The following is a 21594-nucleotide window of genomic DNA, read 5'->3' as shown; positions in this document are numbered from 1 at the left end:
TCCACTTGTCACTTGTGATGTAATGCCAGTTTATTGAAAATAAGGCTAGCTTCCCGCCTAAGGGTGCTTCTAGTTGTTCCCTGGTAGGCGAAGCGAGTGCCAAGTCACTGTGATTGCCCTGTAGTTGTGATGGTGGCTGTACTTCGTTGGTTGTTACCCTGCCACTGGCGTCCCCTGTAGGCACCCCTGGATTGTTTTCTGCCTCTTGAACGCCTATTCCTGCCTCTCTGAGTTCTGGAGGAGTCTGGAAAGGACCAGTTCTTGGAGGGCCAATTTCTGCTAAACCTTGGTGGTTGGACCTGTAAGAAATCTTTAACTGTTTGGACAGATTTTGCCTTCTCTTCCATCTTCTTCAGCACCTGTTGTGCAGGAGAGCCAAACAAATTGATCTTATCCATAGGAGCATCTAATAGTTTGGACTTGACATGGTCTGGCAAGGCCTGCTCTTTTAACCATGCTTGCCTTCTGATAACTGTGCCAGTCATGGCTGATCTAAAGGAAGCCTCCAGTGCATCATAGCCGCATTTTAAAGAATGGTTACTGACTTGCTGAATGTTATGTACCATTTCCTGAACAGATTTTTTGTCTAATGCTTCATCAGAGGACAGTTTTTTGGTTAACTGGTCTAGCATAAATTCTTGATACTGGATCATGTGAAATTGACAGTTCAAGGCCCTAGCTGAAAGAGTCGCAGAAGTGTAAACTTTCTTACCCCATCTCTCTAAGGATCTGGATTCCCCTTCAGAGGGGAGGGGGTTTTTAGCAGAGGTAGCTGCTACAGCCTTAGGCCCTTGGGAGATAGTCTCTGGATCTGCGAAAGGAGCCTTATACAAATGGTAATGCGTGTCCGGGACCCTGTAGTATCTATCAGGCTTAGCAGGGGCCGGAGGTAGAGAATCAGGAGCAGTACAAGCATCATTAAATGCATCACCTACAACAGAAAGAACTGGAGGAATGGCTAAAGGCCTATGTTGTGGTAAATGCAGAAAGGTTCTAAGCCTTTTTCTGGAGTCTGAAAAATCCTGGCCCTGCCACTGAAATTGTTCCCTCATAGCATGCAAGGTTTCCCCAAAAGAAAATTCCTCAGGCGGAGAGGCAGAAGGGTTAGACTCTTCAGCATCAGAGTCTTCATAAGGGGAGAAAGGAGCCTCTGGAGGGTCTGTATCATTTGAATCATCAGAGGATTCATCTGTGGAAATAGGTTGAGGGGGCTCTGCTCTAGGCCTCTTCTCAGGAGGAGGCTGAGAGGCCCTGTCTGGATGAGGTTGGGATCCCCGGATTAAAGAAATGAGATCCTCTGCTAAACTAAGCATCTGTGAACTAGAGCTAGGCCTGTGAGAGGGGGGCTTAGCAGGCATAGTTTTAGTAGTCTTAGCTGCTTTAGCCCTGGCAAAGGCCTTAATGGACATGGCTGCAGGTGGCCTAGCAGCTCCACGTGCAGGGGTTGAAATATCCAAGGGAATAGTGTCAGATAGTTCCTGAGAAACTGCAACAGCAGGAGGGATTTCAGAGGCCGACTCCACCAGGTTGGAAGAGGCCTCGGTAGAAGGTAAGTTTTCGGCTGAAGGAAGAACCGTTTGCTCGGTTTCAGCGAAACCGAGACACTGGTTGGCTTAACCGCGGTTTCGCGAAACCGCGGACCGCGAATGTCGGTCCTTTCGGCGCTTTTAGACATTTGCGTAGTCGGAGGATCCGACAGCATAATATAAAAATCGGGCGAAAAACTCCTCAGCAAATTCAGACCGACGTCTAAGCGTCCGCCGGTTAAAAGAAGCACAGGCTAGACAAGCTACTACGTCGTGGTCTGGGCCTAAACAGGGTAAGCAGTAAGAGTGGAAATCTTTATGAGGTATTTGTTTCCCACAAGTTAAACAGTTATTCACTTTTTCTGACATCGGCTGAGGCAAGAAAGAGTCCCCAACGGGGTACTTAGCTTTTTAGAAGTCTTCGAAGTAGTATTCGGTAGTAGAAATCTCTGGTTCTGACCGACTGGCACTTGCGAACAGCTTCTGCTTTGGGCGCCACGCGGCAAGAAAGACTGAGGAAAATGGCGTCAGCTGATGCCTTTATACCCGAATAACTGCAGCTATGACGTCGGGTGAAGTCCGACACCAGCCGAGGCCAGACCCAGACTTTGGAATCCGGCCGACCGAAGGGCTGCCTGACGACAGGACAACCCATTTGTAAGGACTGCAGATGCATCCTTGAAGGACATCTGGGCACTGTACAAAGTGTACTTTCAAGTTTTTACGGAAACTGAATCTATGTTATGGCAAACAGTCTTGGACTTTATATATATCATGAGTCTAAAACTAGAGTGCATAAATCAATTAATGCAAAAATGGAGGGGGGGCGGCTTTCAGAAAAATATATATTCTTGAAATAAGAGCACAGAAAAATATATCTATTACAATATGCCTTTAAAGTAGATCAGGAACAAGGCATTAGAAGCCAGTGATCAAAGTGAAAACATACTATACACTGAAAATCCTAACAAGCATTTATTTTGTGTCTGTGTGTGTATGTGTGTCTATATATACATACCCACACACACAAGTTGAAGTCACACACCTACATACACACACACATATTTCTCCTTGCTACACAACCATGCAAATCCAACAAAAAAAATCACTTTTCAGGGGTGAACAAGGAAGTTTATCTGCTTAAGTGATTTGTTCACACTCATACTGGAGAGTAAAAGTATACAGACTGCATTAAACCTGAAAGTAAAGAGTGCAGCACAATAGCAGCTGAAGGCCTGAATGATCTGGTTTAAACTACCAGACTGCTGCTAAAGAAATAAAATTACCACCAAAACATGTAAAAGGTACTCCAAAAATAGAAGAGGATAAGTTACCTAGACCAACATGCAACTTAATGTTCGGCTACAATACTGCTGCATGGTGGAGGAAAACATTCCCTCCCCTCCAGAGAACACCCTACACTGCCAGTCAAAGATGCTCAACGAAAGCAACATTTATGAAAACACACACCTTAGTGGTGAAGAGAGATAAAGCTATGCCTACATCCAGGTGACACAAATATGAATTACGGCTCAGAAGCTTGAACATCTCGCGCAGGACGGATGGGTATGCTTACAGTGGAGGAGAGCAATGGTGGTTCCTACAGAGGTTACACCACCACTTAAATGATACAACCTCAACTGGTGGGAGGAGGCTCATCATGATGTGCAGAGCTGCTACCGCAAAGGAAGACACACTTGTAACTACTCAAGCCAGTGATGGTAGTCCTTTTCAGCACACACTCAGGAACAAAAAATGCACAGACATAAGTACAGTCAGCTCCAGTGATGTAAATGCTCACATCAACATGCGGTGAGGGGGTTGGACAACTACCATTGTTGGGATGCTGGTGAGAAATAAGGCACCCAAATGTCTATCTTAATTATGGCTCCACTCAGACAGCACCAGTCTGATTGAGGGAAGGCTTAACCAGTCAGCACTTATAAATGACAAAAAAACACCAGACACTTGCAGCACTTCCAAACTGCATAACAAAATTTCCTTATATGTAGGTCAGTTCAGTGTTGATTTGTCCCACACGATCACTCAACTAACATTCAGCTAAAAGCAGCTTTTAGTCATTGGCAATTTTGGTGAAATCAAATACCACTGTCAATGCAACTGCCAAGCAGGAAAATGCATTTTTGCTTTATTCATTGTCCTCTACGTAGTCTGAGGTCAGTCTTCTTTAAGCCTACACCAAACAAGTGCCTAAGAATCATTACTGCTAGTTGACATACCATAAATAGCACCACCTACCAAAAGTAAAATTAATCCAAAAACATGTTTTTATCCAAGGAAATCACAATAGGATATAAAAACTATTACTCCAGATCAGCAGTTACATGCATATCACACACATTCCTATTAAATGGAAACACTTGCACCTGGTGCTATGTCATTAGAAAACATTTTGGGGTGTCTTTACTATAACAGCTTACAACTCCATTAAAGCAGTTTAAATTGTCACTAGAAAGTTAATGTCAAGACTAAGAAAGACAATACTGGATAGCAGGGAAAAGCATGCAAAAGAATGAGAAAAGACTTAAGAGATCAAGCTTTACCAATGTAAGCCAATAATCTTGGCTGAGCTCAATCATAATATCAGAATGAAAATTAAATCAGAGAAGTGCAACTATCCGTCACTAGTTAGGAAGTGTCTTTCACTTAACATGGCTATTGATGTCTTTGTTTTTTGTTTTGCACTTACAAATCATTTGTATCAATAAGCTACTATGCTCTTGAAACTAGTGACGAAGGTAAATGGTACAAAAATAGAGTTACACACCAAGACTAAGGAAGCTTCTCTTAAACGTATACCTCTGCTTGGAAGCCAAGCTCTCACATCATACACACTGACAGCCACAGCTATGGTACCATTCAAGTAGTGGGTGCCTAGAATTTAAGCTGGTAACACCAAACTCAAGTCAGATGTTAACTAAATGTAATCTAGGAATTTGTATTACAAACAAAAAGGAACTCCATCTCATTTACGTACAACTTGACTGGAGGTCGGTATTTTCAGTAAGACTGAAAGAAAAAGTCACTACAAAGTCACTTACCGCAGAGAGTGGTGATTTCTGATACTCCTCTTCCTTCTTAATCTGGATTTCCGATACGGATATATATTTATGCTAAAATAAAACAGAAATTTTAAAAGGAGGGCATGCACTGTATAAAAAAGTTTATTCTGAAGGGGGAACTTGTTAATCATTAGGATTACTGACAATTGTAAAACTTTGAACCAGAAATAAAACAGTACTAGCACCATGCTGGAAGCAAGTAGGCACTGCAAGCCAGTAAAATAAATTACTTTTGAACTCAAAAAAAAAAAGAGCAGACAATTAGAGTTAACAGTCCCAAGACAACAGATGACTGCAACTATATCCAAGACAGTGAGTGACCAATGTAATGCTCAAATATTTCACTGAATATGCCTTTTAGCTTCTTCCAGCTTCTGTTTCTATACTAATGAGAAATGCAGATCTAGACTTGAATGGGCAACATACTGCATAGTAACAGCTAAAACCATGAAAAAAGTTATGTCTTACCATAATGTTCCCATCTGTGTCATCGATCTTCACTTATCCTTAACTGTGGGGTTCAGTTCTGTATCTCAGATCAGACTTTGCCGTTAATCCAGCTCATGCCTCTCAAAAACTCTCGAGCTTAGCTCTACACACAATGCTCCTCTCAAGATTACCTCAGATAGAGTTTGCATAAAATAGTGACAGACAGGGAATAGCAGATCAGAGACCATATCTGTAATTATAACAGAATAACCCAGTCTATTGGGATAGATCCGTTCCAACAAGAAGCCCGAAAGGCAGGGAGAAGGAGGGTGGGGATGTCAAGGATACATGAAGATCGACAACACAGATGGAATGTTATGGTGAGACATAACTTCTTTATCTGATGTTGTCAATCTTCACTCCATCCTAGACTGATTGAGTTCCCTGAAATCTTGGGAGATCTCATGTAAGAATATTCCTGAGCACCAAACTGAAGGATGCTCAACCCCTAGGGATGACATCCAACTTGTAATGAGTAATAAAAGTATGCAGGGGTGCCCAAGTAGCCACTGCGCCTATAGAGGCTCTGGCATGGAAGACAGTGGAAGTGGCTACTTCCCTCGTAGAATATGCCTTTACAGGTCCTGGCAGCTGCACTTCCCTTTTGTTATAAATGAAGGTTAATGCAGTCCTTAAGCCATCAAGCCAGAGTAACCTCAGAAACTGGTCTGCCCAGAGAAGCAGAAGAGAATGAACCAAACTGATCAGATTTTCTGAATTCCTTTGTTCTGTGAAGGTAAAAAAGTAATTGTATGTGAACATCTAGTAAATGCAGACAATATTCGCTTTTGTTTGAAAATTTGGGAAAAAAATACTGGACGTTGTATTGTCTGATATTAGTGCCCAATACTACTTCTGGTAAAAAGGAAGGATTTGTTCATAAAGACACCCTGCCCTTATGAAAGATTATGTAAGGAGGCTTGTACGATAAGGCCTGCAACTCGTTCTTCTCACAGAAGTAATAGCAACCAGGAAGGAGGTTTTCCAGGATAAATACTTCAAATCGCAATTTGTGGATGGTTCAAATGGGGGATTAATTAGAGACTGTAGCACCAAATTCAAATCCTAAGGAGTAGACAGGTCCTTATATGGAGGTCTCAGCAATAAAGTTCCTTTCAGAAAGGTTTGGCAAAGTTTGTGCGACATTAGAGCTACATCATTTAGACCAGTATGAAAATTTGAAATTGCAGCTAGATGAACCCATACAGTTGAGGAAGATGGTTCCGCATCGAAAAGTGATGCTAAAAATTCCAAGACCTTATGAATTGGTGCAGAGTATAGGTTGAGATTGCTGTCTGCAGCCTATTGTCAAAATTTGTGCCATTTGCTGTATAATCATCTAGTCAAAGGTTTATGGGAAGTTAAAACAATTCGTTGAACTGGGGCTAGGCTGGTATGCCTGGCAATCATTGGAACTGGAGAAACCATGCAGTGAGCTTGAGATTTTGAAGATTCAGATGAAAGAGTCCCTCTGGATGGGACACAATAGGTCTGGAGCTGGGTCCAGTGTCCAAAGTTTGTGAATTACGTGAGGCCACAGAAAAGGAAACCATATGTCAAGTCCAGAATGAAACAATGAGAATTATCCTGTTCTTTGACCTGCTGGTTTTCTTCAGAAATTGGGGAAAGACATACAGAAGACTGAGGGGGGGGGGGGGGGAGTCAATTGCAGAAGAGAGCATCTACCGATGACTCCCCTAGAAGGAGGGGTCAGGGAAAAGTAGCTGCTGCAGTTGCTGTTCAGGGGGGATGCAAAGAGATCGCAGTATGGCTGGCCCCATCAACGGAATATCCTTTCCACCCTTAAAGGGTTGCAAGACCACTCATGAGGCATCAGGGATGCTCCTGCTCAACTTGTCCATGATCACATTTGAGCTCCCCAGAATATGCATTACAATTAGAAAGTGGCTGGATGAAATAGCCCATTGGCATACTCTGAGTGCTTCTCGACAGAGTGTAACATCTGGTTCTCCTTTGCTTGTTGATGTACCAAACCACTAACATGTTGTCTGTTTGGATCACAATCATTCCCGAGGAGAGGATTCCTTGGAATGCTTACAACGCCAGAAGCACGAACCTGATCTCTAGAACACTGATGTGTAAATTGGCATCTAATTAGGGACTGTGTGCCTTGGACTGTCTTTCCAATAATGCCCCACCACCCCATCCAGGATGCATCAGGGAAGCAAGACTATTCGACCCCAATGCATTTCTATACAATTTCATATATATATATATATATATATATATATATATATGTGTGTGTGTGTGTGTGTGTGTGTGTGTGTGTGTTAGTGGACAGTTCGACACCGACCCCAAATATATTCTTTTAAGTACTTTATCATTAAGTTATTAATTAATTATTCAATAACACTGTTAATCTTTCATTGTAAATATATTTTTAATATTTTTATTTTATTATATTGGTTAGTATAAATAACATTTAAATCTTTAACATATAATAACTAGTGTTATATTTTAACATATGACTACTGTTACTTTATAACTTTTAGTTATGTACTCACCATAACTTCAGATGTTTGGGATCCATCTCGCCTACATTCTGACTGATGGGTTCGGAGCCGATCCTCGGCTCCGACTCGGCATGCTTATGCCAAAGAACGAAGTCTCTTATTGGCTGAGCTTACTATATCCCAGGATGCACCACTACCAGTCCCCCAGATCTAGTTTGTCCGCATACATGCACACACGCATGCCCTGCTTATATAACATTGACAGATGATACAAGATAAAACAGTAGAACTCAAACCGTTCAATCTCTTCTGATCTCCAAGGCAGGGGGAAGGAGGGTGGGTATTAGGAATGTAGCGAGATGGATCCCAAACATCTGAAGTTATGGTGAGTACATAACTAAAAGATGTTATGTGATCCTATCTCGCCTACATTCTGACTGATGGGACAGCGTCCCTAGCACCTAAATCCTGGGTGGCTCACTGGAAAACACTCCTGAGTACCGTGGAACCAAATGATGCCCGTCCTTTAGATGCCACATCCAATTTATAGTGGGAAATGAAAGTGTGCGGGTTGGACCAAGTAACGCAGCACAAATCTCAGAAATAGCGAGCTTGGAATGGAATGCAATTGAGGTAGCCATAGCCCTAGTAGAGTGAGCTTTGACAGAAGTTGTAAGTTGTTTATTTGAAGAGGAATAAGCCTGAGTTATGCAATCTCTGATCCATTTGGCAATAGTAGCTTTAGTGATGGTTTTACCCAGTTTACTATCTGAAAAGGACACAAACAATGATCTGTTTTCCGAATTTGTTGAGTCCTATCAAGATAGAAGCGTAATTGCCTGTGAACATCCAATGTATGGAAGGTGTATTCCGCTTTGTTTGAAAATTTTGGAAAGAAAACTGGTAGCTCTAAGGACTGTTGGAGACAGAGATTGGAACAAACTTTGGGGACAAAAGATGGGTTAGGCCTAAGTGATACTCTATCCTTGTGAAAAATCAAGTACGGTGGTTTGATAGATAGGGCTTGAAGTTCTGAAACTCTTCTTGCAGAGGTAATTGCAACTAAGAAGGCAGTTTTCCAAGACAGATATTTCAAATCACATGTAGCAGCCGGTTCAAAGGGGGAAGATGTTAAGGCACGAAGTACCAAATCAAGATCCCACGGAGGCGCAGGATGAAAAACTGGGGGTCTTAAAAGCATAGCACCTTTCATGAAAGTTTTACATAATCTGCTGCTCATCAACGGTGGGTCTATGGAATCGTGAAATTTGGAGATAGCTGCTAGTTGGACTTTAATAGTAGAGACTGAAGATCCTTGATTAAACAAGGATGTTAAAAATTTCAAGACCTCTGGTATCGGGGCAGTAATAGGGTCTAAGCCTCTGAGTTGAGCCCAGATAGCAAACCTCTTCCACTTACTGTGATACAATTTCTTAGTGGTGGGTTTGTGGGCTGAAGATAAAATGTGAATAACTTCCGGGTCCAAGGTGTGACTTCTGACTATAGTCGGAAGAGGAGGAGCCAAGCCGTTAGTTTCAAAGTGTGAAGGGATTGGTGCTGTTGTCCCGACTGATGAACCAGAAGGTCCGGAATCAGATCCAAGAACCAAGGACCGTCCAGGGTATATTTCCGTAGGTAGGGGAACCATACCTGACGAGGCCAGTACGGAGCAATTAGAATCATTGTGGACCCCAGTTGGGAAGCCTTCTGGATGACTTTGGGGATGAGTGGAATCGGAGGAAAGGCATAAAGCAGTCCTGTTGGCCAAGGTTGGACTAGAGCATCCGTAGCTGTCTCCCCTGGCGGGGTCAAGGAAAAGAACCTTTTGCACTTCGTGTTTTGTGGTGTTGCAAACAGGTCGCAGCACGGAATCCCCCACCTCTTGAAAATCTGAGCTGCTACTATTTCGTTCAGAGACCACTCGTGAGGAGAGAGAATAGTCCTGCTCAGTCTGTCTGCTAATATATTGGATTTGCCTGGAATGTGGGTCGCTACCAGGAAGCGCTTGGTAGCCACTGCCCATTCCCACACCCTCATGGCCTCTCTGCAAAGGGGGTAAGATCTGGTCCCTCCTTGTTTGTTTAGATACCAGACCACCGACATGTTGTCTGTGTGGATGGCGATAATGCCTTGAGGGAGAAACTTGTGGAGGGCTTGTAGGGACAGAAGTACAGCCCTCATTTCCAACACATTGATATGGAGAAAAGTTTCGTTCGGAAGCCAAGAACCCTGAACTGTCCTGCCCAGACAATGCCCCCCCCCACCCCGTCTGGGAGGCATCTGTTGTCAAGGTGGCCACCGGAGGGGGTAGAACAAAGGGTCTTCCCTGATTCAGATTGGATGGCAGAAGCCACCAGCGGAGGTCCCGTTTGCACGTTTCTGTAATCAGTATGTGATGATTGAGGGGGAGATCCTGAAAAGACCATTGTGTCGATAATAGCCACTGGAGAATCCTCATGTGCAACCTTGCCAGAGGAACTAGGAGAACCGTGGCAGACATTGAACCTAGAAGTTGCAGGACCATCCTGGCTGGGGCTTTGGATCTTAGCAGCAGGGCTCGGACTTGATCTTGTAATGTTTGTATCCTTTCGGTAGGAAGGAAGATTCGCATTAACTTTGAGTCTATCTCTGCCCCTATGAATCTTATGCGCTGAGAAGGCAGCAAGACAGACTTTGACCAGTTGAACGTAATTCCCAGGGAAGCACCCAGGGAGATAGTGGCTTGTAGGTTTTCTAGTAGTAGATCCCTGGTGGTGGCAGTCAGGAGCCAGTCGTCCAGATAGGGAAACACTTGGAATCCGAGACTCCTCAGGTGAGCAGTCACTACTGCCAAACACTTGGTGAACACCCTGGGGGCTGTGGTGAGACCAAAGGGCAGTGCACAGAATTGGAAATGACTGTCTCCCAGGCTGAAGCGCAGATACCTCCTGGACGCCTGATGTATCGGTATGTGATAATAGGCGTCCTTGAGGTCTATGGAGCACATCCAAACACCTTTCTCCAACAGTGGGAGAATGGATTGTAAAGTGACCATTCGGAATTTGGACTTCATGACGGACTGGTTTAGTTTGCTGAGATCCAAAATGGGTCTCAGGTCCCCTGTCTTTTTTGGCACTAAAAAGAACCTTGAGTAATTTCCGGATCCGATCTGGTCTGCGGGGACCGGTTGGATGGCTCCTTTTTCTAGCAGCTTTGAAGCTTCTATGGCTGCAATTTCCCTTTGACTGGGTGGTGGGTCCGGGATTTTTTTGGACGGTGGGGGTGGGCGTGTGAAGGGAATGGTGTAACCTCCGGCAATAATCCGAAGCACCCATCTGTCCCGAGTAATAGACTCCCAGGCTTTTAGGTGCTTGGAAAAACGGCACCCGACTGGCTCCGGAGCAGCACAGCCGGGCAATCCCTCATGGAGTGTGGGAGGCTGAAGAGCCACGAAAGGACTCGCGGTCTCCAGTGTTGCGGGGGCCTCTGCCGCCTCTGGGACGGCGTCTCCCAGAAAAATTTCCCCCTCCTCTGCCTCTGGAAGGGGAATCTTCCTGCTGCTGAGGAAAGAATTTCTGTGACTTGCGGAAACACATCTTCCCTCCTCTTTTGGCCTTGGGATAAGGCCGAAAGGGAGTGGAAAAACGTGCTCCTACGGCAGATAAAGTCTTTCCCTCCTGCTCACAGCGGTTAAGAGTGTCTTTTACCTTGGGTCCAAACAAAGAGGACCCATCAAAGGGAGCGTCGGCAAAGGAAGACTTGAAGGCCTCCAGCAGTGACACAAACGGAGCCAGGCTTGTCTTCGTAGAGCCACGCCTGTGCCTGCCGCTCTGCCCGCCCCTTCGGCCGCATATGAGATGAGCCTCATGGACGAGTTAGAAATCGAGGTAAGGGTAGCCAACTGAGAGCCAACCGACTGGGCTAGCTGCTCAGGTAGGTTACCTGAGAGGGAGTCTGAGAGCTCCTTGACCAGATCCCTCTGTAATCTGATGAAATGTGCCAAATAATTCAGGGACCTTAGAGTAAAGGCCGCTGAAGTCAGGTGCGCTTCCGTGCGGTCCATGCTCCTAGACTCCTTATTAGGAGGATGGACAGACGTTGAAGCCTCTGCCACGTCCTGCTGGGTAGCAGATGCCACCACCATGGCATCTACAGCCCACGCCGTTAAGAACTCCTTCTCGGGTGGGGCAGACAAAAATTTGTTAGGGCGAGAAGGCACTGGTTCCACAGTATCTGGATGTTCCCACGCCTCCGACAAACCAAATCTAGGAGCTCGTCGAGGGGCGGAGACACCCGGGAGGCGGAGGGCTGAGCCCGAAGGCCTTGAGGAACACAGACTCATCAGCGGAGGGGGGTTTGGAATTCCAGCCGCCTCGTTGCTTGAGGATCTCTAGAATGTCTGCAAATGAGACATCATCCGAGGACGACTTTGGGGACCCCTCCGCATCATCAAGATCAGTGTCCGATGTAAGAGACTCATCGGGGAGTCCGTGCTTCCTCTTGCACGATCTCTTCCTCGGGAGTTCCTCGAAGACAACTCGAAGACCCTCAGGAGGAGGGAACCCCCAGTGGGGGTAACCTCAGGCTCCGGGGCTCCGCTGCCTAGAGACAGGGGAACTGCCAAAGACCCAGTCTCCATGCCCAGGGAAGGTGCCGGTGATGCTGTAGAGATGGCCAAAGAAGACTTGGCCAAGGCACTCCTCATAGCTCTGAAGGCCGGACCCCCAGAATCCTGGGAGGGTCCAGTCGCCGGAGCCATGATAGCAGACGGAAGTCCCGCGGCCGAAGCACCGAGAGGGAGGCTTGGAACCGACTGCTTTGGTCCCGAAACGTCACCCCCGGGCCTGGCCGAAGAAGTCCGTGTGCTAAACTCCGACCCGAAGGCCGGGGTTGGAGTAAGGGTCGGAGCCGACCCTAGGATCTCCACTGGCTCCATCAGCACCTGCTCCGACGGAGCGGAAGCGGTCGGAGGAGGAATGGCAATGGAATGGGCTATCGGCTCCGAAGCCAATTGGGTCGGAGCCGAAACTAATTTCTGAAAGACTGGGGACTGGAAAAGTCTTTGGAGTACCCTGTCTATGTCCGAATCTGACATCCTTGATGACTTGGAAGAGACCGAATGGGTCCGAGTAGGCCTCTCCAACGGCTCCAAGGGACTAGGGGACCGGCTCCGAATCGACTCGATGACTATCGGCGCCGAAGGAGTGTCCAAACCATCGGTGCCGAAGAGGGCTTCGGCGCCGAGGAGGAAGTGTCTGAGCGGACAACCCTCATCGGCTCCAAGATCAGTGGAGCCGATGAAGGTGACCCGCCTCTCGAAGCCCCAGCCGTCGGCTCCGAACCCAGAGGAGTCGAGGCTGGAGGCATCGAGGCAGACCGTTCCGCCCTCGGCTCCGAAGTCCGTGGAGCCGAAGGAGAAGACTGCCTATGTCTTTTGGCGGTCGGTTCAGACGGACTGGTCGGAGCCGATGCCCTTTTCTTCTTAGCAGGAGAAGGAGAGGAAGCTAATGCTTCTTCAAATGAGGGTTTTATAAGCCCTTTTAGAATAAGTTTATTTTTCCTCTCTTGGAGGACCCTCGAGGAAAACGCGTGGCACACGCTACAGGACTCCTGCAAATGTTTGGCGCCCAAGCAGTATACACAGAGAGAGTGGTCATCTGTGATCGACATTTTGAAACTGCACTTAGTGCACTTTTTAAACCCTGAAGGCCTAGGAGCCTGTGACATTATGGCAACCAATCTAGTGAACAGCAAAACACACTAACTATCACAGATAAATTCTATTTCTTTCTTTTTTTTTTTTTTTTTTTTTTACCAAAGACTGTCACAAAGAAGAAAACTAAAAGAATCCAAGAACCTACAAATAAAACGGGACTTGACTGACAACTGACTGACAGGGGAAGGCCCTTCAACCCAAAGGGAACCTCTAGTCAGAAAAAGCGCAATCACCACACAAATCGAAAAAATATCCACTCACACACAAAAAGACAATATAGCTGTTAAAACAGCTTTTTGTTGAATTTTTAGGAAATCCCTGACAGGAAAGTAAGTGAAAAAAACACTACTTAGCTCAGCCAGCTCGAGACCACGTCTTTGCTTGTTAGCGGCAAACGAGATCTGGGGGACTGGTAGTGGTGCATCCTGGGATATAGTAAGCTCAGCCAATAAGAGACTTCGTTCTTTGGCATAAGCGTGCCGAGTCGGAGCCGAGGATCGGCTCCGAACCCATCAGTCAGAATGTAGGCGAGATAGGATCACATAACATCATATGTTTCCATCAATTAAATATATATTTTTTATTTTATATTATGTTATGTTACCTAATCTATTATCTACTATAAATAATTTCTTTAAAATTAAATGAAATCAATTTTTTATTCAGGTTAATATTCCTTCTTCATCTTGAACATTTATACTACCACCAAAGCTCAAGCAGCAACATGCAATTTTTACCATTTCCCACCGTCTATCATCAAAGCAAATCAGAACCTCAGGAAAGTGGATATGGATGTATGAGTAAATGCAAACACTCTGATATCCAGCAACATTGACAGTGTGTAGTGCTGCAGAGGACTTGACTTGATTGCAGAGCATAAAGACAAACATACACACAACACAGTCTAATCCATCTACAGTTATGTTATTATTATGTTATTAGTTATGTTAACTAATTATCTACCATAAATAATTTCTTTAAAATTAAATGAAATCAATTTTTTTATTCATTTTACAGTTATAGGATGTTCTTTAGTCATCTCCAAAATGTTATTATATATATATATATATATATATATATATATATATATATACATATTAATGACTTTTTTTTTGTTGCGGTAATCTTTGACATTTTCTCAGCAACTATGTGGATGCATGAGCAGTATATAACATTTTTTCTTTATGTCAAAATATATGTGGCTTATTTTTTCTTGCTTTGCCATTTCAATGGGGTCGAACCACCTGGGGTCAAACTGTCCCATACCCTGCATCAGTGGTCACTATGGCTTGGGGTTAAGGAACAAAGGGACTGCCCAATAGAAGGTCGTTGGAAATGAGTCACCAATTCAAGTCCTTTTTTGCATAAATTGTTGATTCGGATTTGATGGGGCATTTGTTGTTTCAATAATGACCATTGCGACGCCAAAAGCTTGTCCCCCCCCTTCCTGTAATGAGTCTAGTAGAGATACAGATTTGCTGTATCCAGGATTGTTTGCAAGCTCCTGAGCCCCCAAGCCTTTTTGTGTTGGAGGGAAGCCTTCTAGCTTATCAGAGGGAGTGGTAAGCACTAGGTAACCTATTTACCACATAAGGAGTGGTTTCTGGGCCCAGAAATTGTAGTTCTTGGCCGTTTGGGCAGTTTTTCCATCTCTCTTCAACTTTCTGACTTAAAAGCCCACATTTGCACTTGTATCTCCCTTTTCCTGTAACTAGTGTAGTCCAGATACAGATTTGCTGTATCCAGGACTGTCTGTAAGCCCCCCAAGCCTTTCTTTATTGGAGGGAAGCCTTCTAACTTATCAGTGGGAGTGGTAAGCACTAGGTAGCCTATCTACCACAAGGGGAGTGGTTTCTGGCCCAGACTTGTGGTTTATTGGTCTTTTGGGCAGTTTCTTCCATCTCTCTCAACTTTCTGGCTTAAAAGCCTGTGTTTGCGCTTGTCTCCCTCATTTCCTGTAACTAGTCTAGTCCAGATACATATTTGCTGTATCCAGGACTGTTTGAAAGCTTCTGAGTGGTACCAGAGCCTGCTCTTCAAATTTTTCCTTAGATCTACCAGTTCTCTCCTCTCCTGCACTTATACTAGCTTATTAGTCTAGCACTTTACCAGACTTCTTGTAGCAATTACTGTAGCACACAAGTGCTACCAGCATTAAATGTTCTGCAAGGAAACAGATCTAATACTTACTATCAATGCCCACCCCACCAGGCAATGTCTAAAGGTCAGTTCCCTGTGCTCTCTCCTATTAACCTGGTGAACTTGGGCATCCTGAGGCAATGTAGCAACTGCCTCATGTACATGGACAACCCTCTCATCTTACCTTCCAACATTCAGACTTGCAAGAGATGCACTTATATATCCAAAGTGGAAGCCACACACTCTCCAGCCAAGCTAGTCAAGAGGAGAAGGTCAACACTTGCACCACACCACATGGAACACATAGCCCTCCTGAACACACACCAGTACTGCCTTCACATAAAAACACAAACCACACACCCACCTTCACAGAGGCTCTCAATAAAAATCTACCTAAGCAACAGAGATATCCAAGGCAGAAATGCACTCCACCACCACAATACAACACTAATCATGAGACACACAACTCTCCTAAACAGTATGCCACTCAACCAATGCCCCTAAGGCAAAACAGCATGCCCAGCACACTAGTCATAGGTGACTCTATAGTGAGGCACACTGATGCCCCACTCACTAGGTTGAATAAGAAGGAAGTAACAGTCAGCTGCCTGTCAGGTGCCAGTATTGGACACAATGCATGCACTCAGGGTGCTCAGCAACAGGTACAAATATGACTCTGTCACTGTACACGTGGGTGTGAATGACCTGACATGTACCTCCCTGGACTACATGAAGAGAGACATGGGGGAGCTCACGGATCATGTAGCCCAGGCTGGTATGACCATAGCCCTGAGCAGCATCCTACCATCACCTAGAATGACACCACAGTACAAGCACAAAATGATTGATTTCAACAGCTGGCTAAGTTTCTGGTGTCATTCTAAGGGGATCCAGTATCTGTCTACCTGGGATGACATGGTTGACGGACCTCAATGATTTGCCAGAGATGACCTGCATCTGTCACTCCTGGGCTTCCGGATACTGGCCAAGGCTCTAGCCACCCCATACAGTGCCTTTTTTAGGTGGTGTTCCAAAGACCAAATTACCACTGTAACAGCTCAGCTACAAACAAATGTAATCTGAGGGTCATGTTGCTCAATGTTAAAAGTCTAAATATCAAAATGCACTTGCTCAAGGCACTCCTTAAAATGGAGAACATCGACATTTATGCTGTAACAGAGACCTGGTTCAAGGCAGCAGAAAGCAGCCCTGCACTACCATTCCACACCTTTCGGCCCCAGAACTTAGACCGAAGCTTCAAAGGCGGTGGTGTTTCCATTTTCATAAAGGATGCACACACCTCTAGACTGGTAGCCCAACATAATGCATCAGAGATACTTCAGGTGCAGCTAACATTGGGTAAGACAGCGGATTCAGATCATAGCCTGCTATAGGTCCCCAGCCATGTCCCAAGACTCGCACTCCATGTTCCTAACCACCCTGGAGAATATTAGGGTCTAACCTAACACTCTCTTACTAGGCGACTTCAACTACCCCTCCATTAACTGGGTAAACTACTTATGTACCAATATTCTTGCCCAATGTTTCTTGGAGTTCATTAATTCCAGTGCCCTGAACCAGCTCGTTCTTACCCGCACTAGTGGTAGCAACATCCTTGACCTGGTCATTACTAACATGGGTGACCACTACTCTACACCAATAGTCAGCTCCTCTCTGGTTAGATCCGACCATAAACTAATCATCTTGGAAATCCACATCCCTCCCACCCCCCCAGCAAAGGTAACCACCATGAAAAACTTCCCCAAAGCTAACTTTGGGATCCTAAAAACAGAGGCGGCAAACTTTACGACACCCATGCAAATGGAGAATAGTTGTGTGACTACAGAATCATATACCAATGCACTGCATGAACATGTACACAAATGCATGGATCTCACCATACCTAATAGAATCAAAACACTCTCCTCCAAAAAAAGGAAGCCGATCTGGTGGTTCCCTGCCATAAACAAAATCTATAACAGAAGGAGGAAACTGATGCGGAATAAGGTGAAGTCCCAAGACTGGAAAAACTCCCTCATCTGCCTCAACAAAAAGTTGAGATCCCTCATCAAATCCTCTAAAGCTAGGTATGAAAACAAAATTGCAGCAGATAGTAAAGACAATCACAAGGCCTTCTAGAGTTATGTAAAGAATCTCCATGGCAATACCCAGATTTGTTCCGAGCTACTGCACAATGGTACCTCCTATACTGAGCCAACAGATATTGCCAGTATACTGGCAGACAGATTCAGTGCCAAATTTACCCCCCTCTCCCCCTCAAAGGACCAATCACAATACCAGTAGATTTGCCAGGCACCCAGTATTACTGCTGCACAGCTTAAAACAGCACTGTCCAAGGCCAAGAATACAGCTTCTATGGGACGTAACAATATCCCTGGTTGTATTCTACATGAACTAGAGTGAACTGGCACCTCACCTGTGTGCACTGTTCAATCACAGCCTCATCTCAGGTTTTGTCCCTGCCAAATGGTGCACTGCTACAGTCATTCCTCTGCACAAAGGAGGAGCGACTACAGACCCTGGGAACTATCGCCCCATTAGCCTGATGAGTCTGATATGCAAAGCTATGGAATGCATCATCATGGACCTAATAAACAAGGATATAGGGAATCACCAAACTCTGGATCCCACACAGTTTGGTTCTGTGAAAGGTAGATACTGCCCGCTCAACTTGGTTGACTTCTTTGAGTCAGTCACCAGAGCTATGGATGAAGGCAAGGTGGTACATACAGCCTACCTTGATCTGGCAAAAGCTTTTGATACCGTTCCCCACTCAGGAATCAAAGAAAAACTCACTAAGCTCGTCATTAACCCCTATATCACAAGGTGGGTTGCAAACAGGCTCACAGATAGAACCCACAGTGTGAAAGTAGCTGACTCCAAGTCAGACTGCCAATTAGTCACAAGTGGAGTCCCACAGGGTTCATTCCTGGGTCCTCTTCTGTTTGGTTATCTACTTCTCTGAAGTCCAGGCCAACATGAAGGGACCCTGGCTGTCAAAGTTCGCAGATGATTGCAAGTTGGGAGCTATTATTAACTCCCCAAGTGATGCTGACATCCTACAGAATGGCATCACTGTGACCAACATCTGGTTTCAGAACCATGGGCTTAAGCTCAATGCCAAAAAAAAATGTGTAGTCTTCCCCTTTGGGAAAAACCCAGTTCCCATGAATTACCACATTAATGGTAGTCCACTGAACACAGAAGGCGTTATAAGAGATCTGGGAACACAGGTTGACAGCAACCTCTCTTTTGATCACCACATTGCCACTGTGGTCAGAAAGTCCTATGTGGCACATCTCATTATTAAGGGTTTTGCATCCAGGAAGAAAGAGGTCACTGTCTCCCTCTACTCTTCCCTCATTAGGCCAATCATAGAGTACAATCCCCCATTTAACATGTACCTCACTAGACATCTGCAACAACTGGAGAGGCTGCGAAAGTACCTCACAAAGAGGATTCTAGGCCTTAAACACTTGTCCTATATGGACAGACTCAAAAAACTCCAACTATTCTCTGCCTCATATCACCTACTTAGAGGCTATCTCTGCTTGACTTACAAAACCATGTCTGACCCAGCTCTGTTTGAAATGCTACATCTAAAGAAATCCCAATCCCTCCGCACCACACGATCCAGAGACCTCAACCTCATTACCACAATTAACGGAACATGATGGAAGGACAGGTTCATAACCCAGAGACTGCCCATGCTATGGAACAGACTTCCCATACATGTCAAGCAGAGCAAATTGCTGACCCTCTTCAACAGAGATCTTGATGAGTGGATGGGAAACAGAAAATTCACCAGTGGCTCTACTCGACAGAGGCACTGGGAACTAAGGTCGGGTGGCACTGTGCCAGGGTAATCCTATGGCTAGGCTTGTAAAGGCCCTAGGGCCATTGGCCTAGTACACACCTATGAACCTAAAAGCCATTGCAGAATTCACATGTGAAACCTTGCCAGGGGAACTAAAGTGATGGTGGCTGCCAGAGATCCTAGAGTCTGTAATACCAATCTCGCAGTGACTTGTTCTGTTGTGAATTATCTGGCTGACTTGTGATTTCATTCTTTGCAGTCTTACTAGGGATATGGACGCGCTACAAGTGCTTGTGTTCAACACCACTCCTATGAACTCTAAATGCTTTGTTGGCTCTAGATGGTATTTTTCATAGTTTACAGTGCTCCCCAGTGAGGAGCAAGTTTGAAGGATGTAGCTACTTGCTTGTAGCAGTAGATGACTGGTGGTTGCAGTAATGAGACCGTCATCTAGAGATGGAAACACCTGGAATCCTTGCAGTCTGAAGTGAGCTGCAACCACTGCCATGCATTTGGTGAGCACACTGGGGGCTGTGGTGAGACCAAAGGGCATGGCTCTGAACTGATAAAGTCTGGCCCTCAGCGAGAAGTGCAGAAATCTTCTGGAGCATTGTCTATTTTTATGTGATAATAAACATCCTGAAGATCTACTGAGCATATCCAATCGTCTTTCCCTAAGAATGGGAGAATAGACCGAACTGTGACCATACGGAATTTGGTTTGTGGAACTGACTTGTTCAAGACAGTTGGTCTCCAGTCCCCAGTTTTCTTTGGCACTAAAAAGAATCTGGAGTATACCCCAGATCCTATCTGGTCTGGTGGGACTACTTGGATGGCTCTTTTGTTGAGCAGTTTTTGAATTTCTAGAACTGCCGCATCCCTGTGACCGGGTGAACATCTGGGATTCTCTTTGGCTGTTTTGAGAAGGAAATATTGTAACCTCTGGTTATAATCCTCTGCACCCAAATGTCCATTGTTATGGCTAGCCAGTCAGGTAGATGCAGGGAAAGTCATCCCCAGACTGTCTCCAGAGGGTGGCCTCCACTCAGGAACACTGATAGGAATTACCAGGTACAGAATCCTTGGAACCCAGATTTTGCAGGCCACCTCTGCCTCTAGAACAGCATCTTATTATAAGTCCTCCTCTGTCCTGGGGGAATCATTACCACATGAGTCCTGGAAAGGCCCATGGGATTTTTTGAACCACAGCTTGCCACTCCTCTGGTTCCTTGAGTATGGCTGTTGATGAGTGGAAAAGCGTATACATTCACTGTGCAATGGTGGACACTGCCTGCACAGCTATCTGAAAATTTACAAACAATTATATGTCATTTGTGAACAACAGCATGATTTACATAAGACACTTGTGTTACAAATATATTAGAACTGTATGTCATGTGTATATCAAACTGCTAGTACAGAGGTGTGTGTGGAAAATGTTTTTGCAAGTGCTGTTTGAACTGTAACCACAGTGTAGCTGTTAAAATATATGTTTTAAACAGTGGAAATTGGAATACAGGTGGTTAACTTCAGAAAAATACCAAATTAAATTACTTTAGGCTACGCCATAAAAGATGGTTTCTTTTAGTTTCAATGCAGCAAGTAGACACCATGTCCAACTAGGGAGCTTTCTGTATTGTTCCTAGGGTGAAATAATTACTAGTCTTGAAATGTAAAGGAATGTAATTGTTTTATGACTTCCAGCATCTGTCACAGACGTGAAGTCTATGTATTTTCGCAGGTAGATGCTAAATACTGCCAAGCTTCCAGCAGTGGGGGTTTCATCTGGGATATAGTCCGATGACAAGAAATGTCATTCTGCAAGCTATCCCAGTAGTAATATTTGAGATATTAATTTGAGAACTCCCTGAGAGAGACCGTGCATTCTGTATTCTGCCTTGGACCTTACAAGAAACGTTCTACACATCTGCCTTGCTCCGATTAAGTTACCAGGGAACAAAATAATTCTCAGATATAGTCAGGAATATAGTGAAGCTTAGTTTACATACCAAACACACTTGAAGAGAAATTAACTGATGAATACAAGAAAAGGATGCCACAAAATAGTAAAAACGCCACCAATTTATTGTAAGCGCTTTCATACAGCCCAATTTACTGCACTTCCTCAGACAAAAAATTCCCTCCAAAATCCTTCTTAAATAGCATATTATATCAATTACATCACAATGTTCAATTAACTATTTAAAATATTTAAAGAAACCAACCTTTTATAAAAAAAACTTTTAAACCGATAACTTAATTAACATCTATAGAAACATACCAACAAGAACGTATATAATTAAACTAAAATATGTTAGTTCTAACATATTAATGACATTTAAACATATTT

At 44.6% G+C, this 21594-nt stretch overlaps 1 protein-coding gene across 1 annotated transcript in view; it reads right to left on the bottom strand.

Annotated features, from left to right (window-relative positions):
- STRIP1 (striatin interacting protein 1) overlaps positions 1-21594 on the bottom strand; it is a gene marked incomplete in the record, with an annotated part of 820756 nt that overhangs the window by 337124 nt on the left and 462038 nt on the right. Inside the window, 1 exon segment of the mRNA XM_044076197.1 lies at positions 4589-4660. Coding sequence (XP_043932132.1) covers positions 4589-4660 — 72 coding nt within the window.

Source organism: Protopterus annectens, chromosome 7.part0 (assembly GCF_019279795.1).
Source record: "Protopterus annectens isolate FY-2018-M chromosome 7.part0, PAN1.0, whole genome shotgun sequence".
NCBI classification, from domain to species: domain Eukaryota; kingdom Metazoa; phylum Chordata; order Ceratodontiformes; family Protopteridae; genus Protopterus; species Protopterus annectens.
This window is presented reverse-complemented; position numbering and strand designations above follow the sequence as displayed.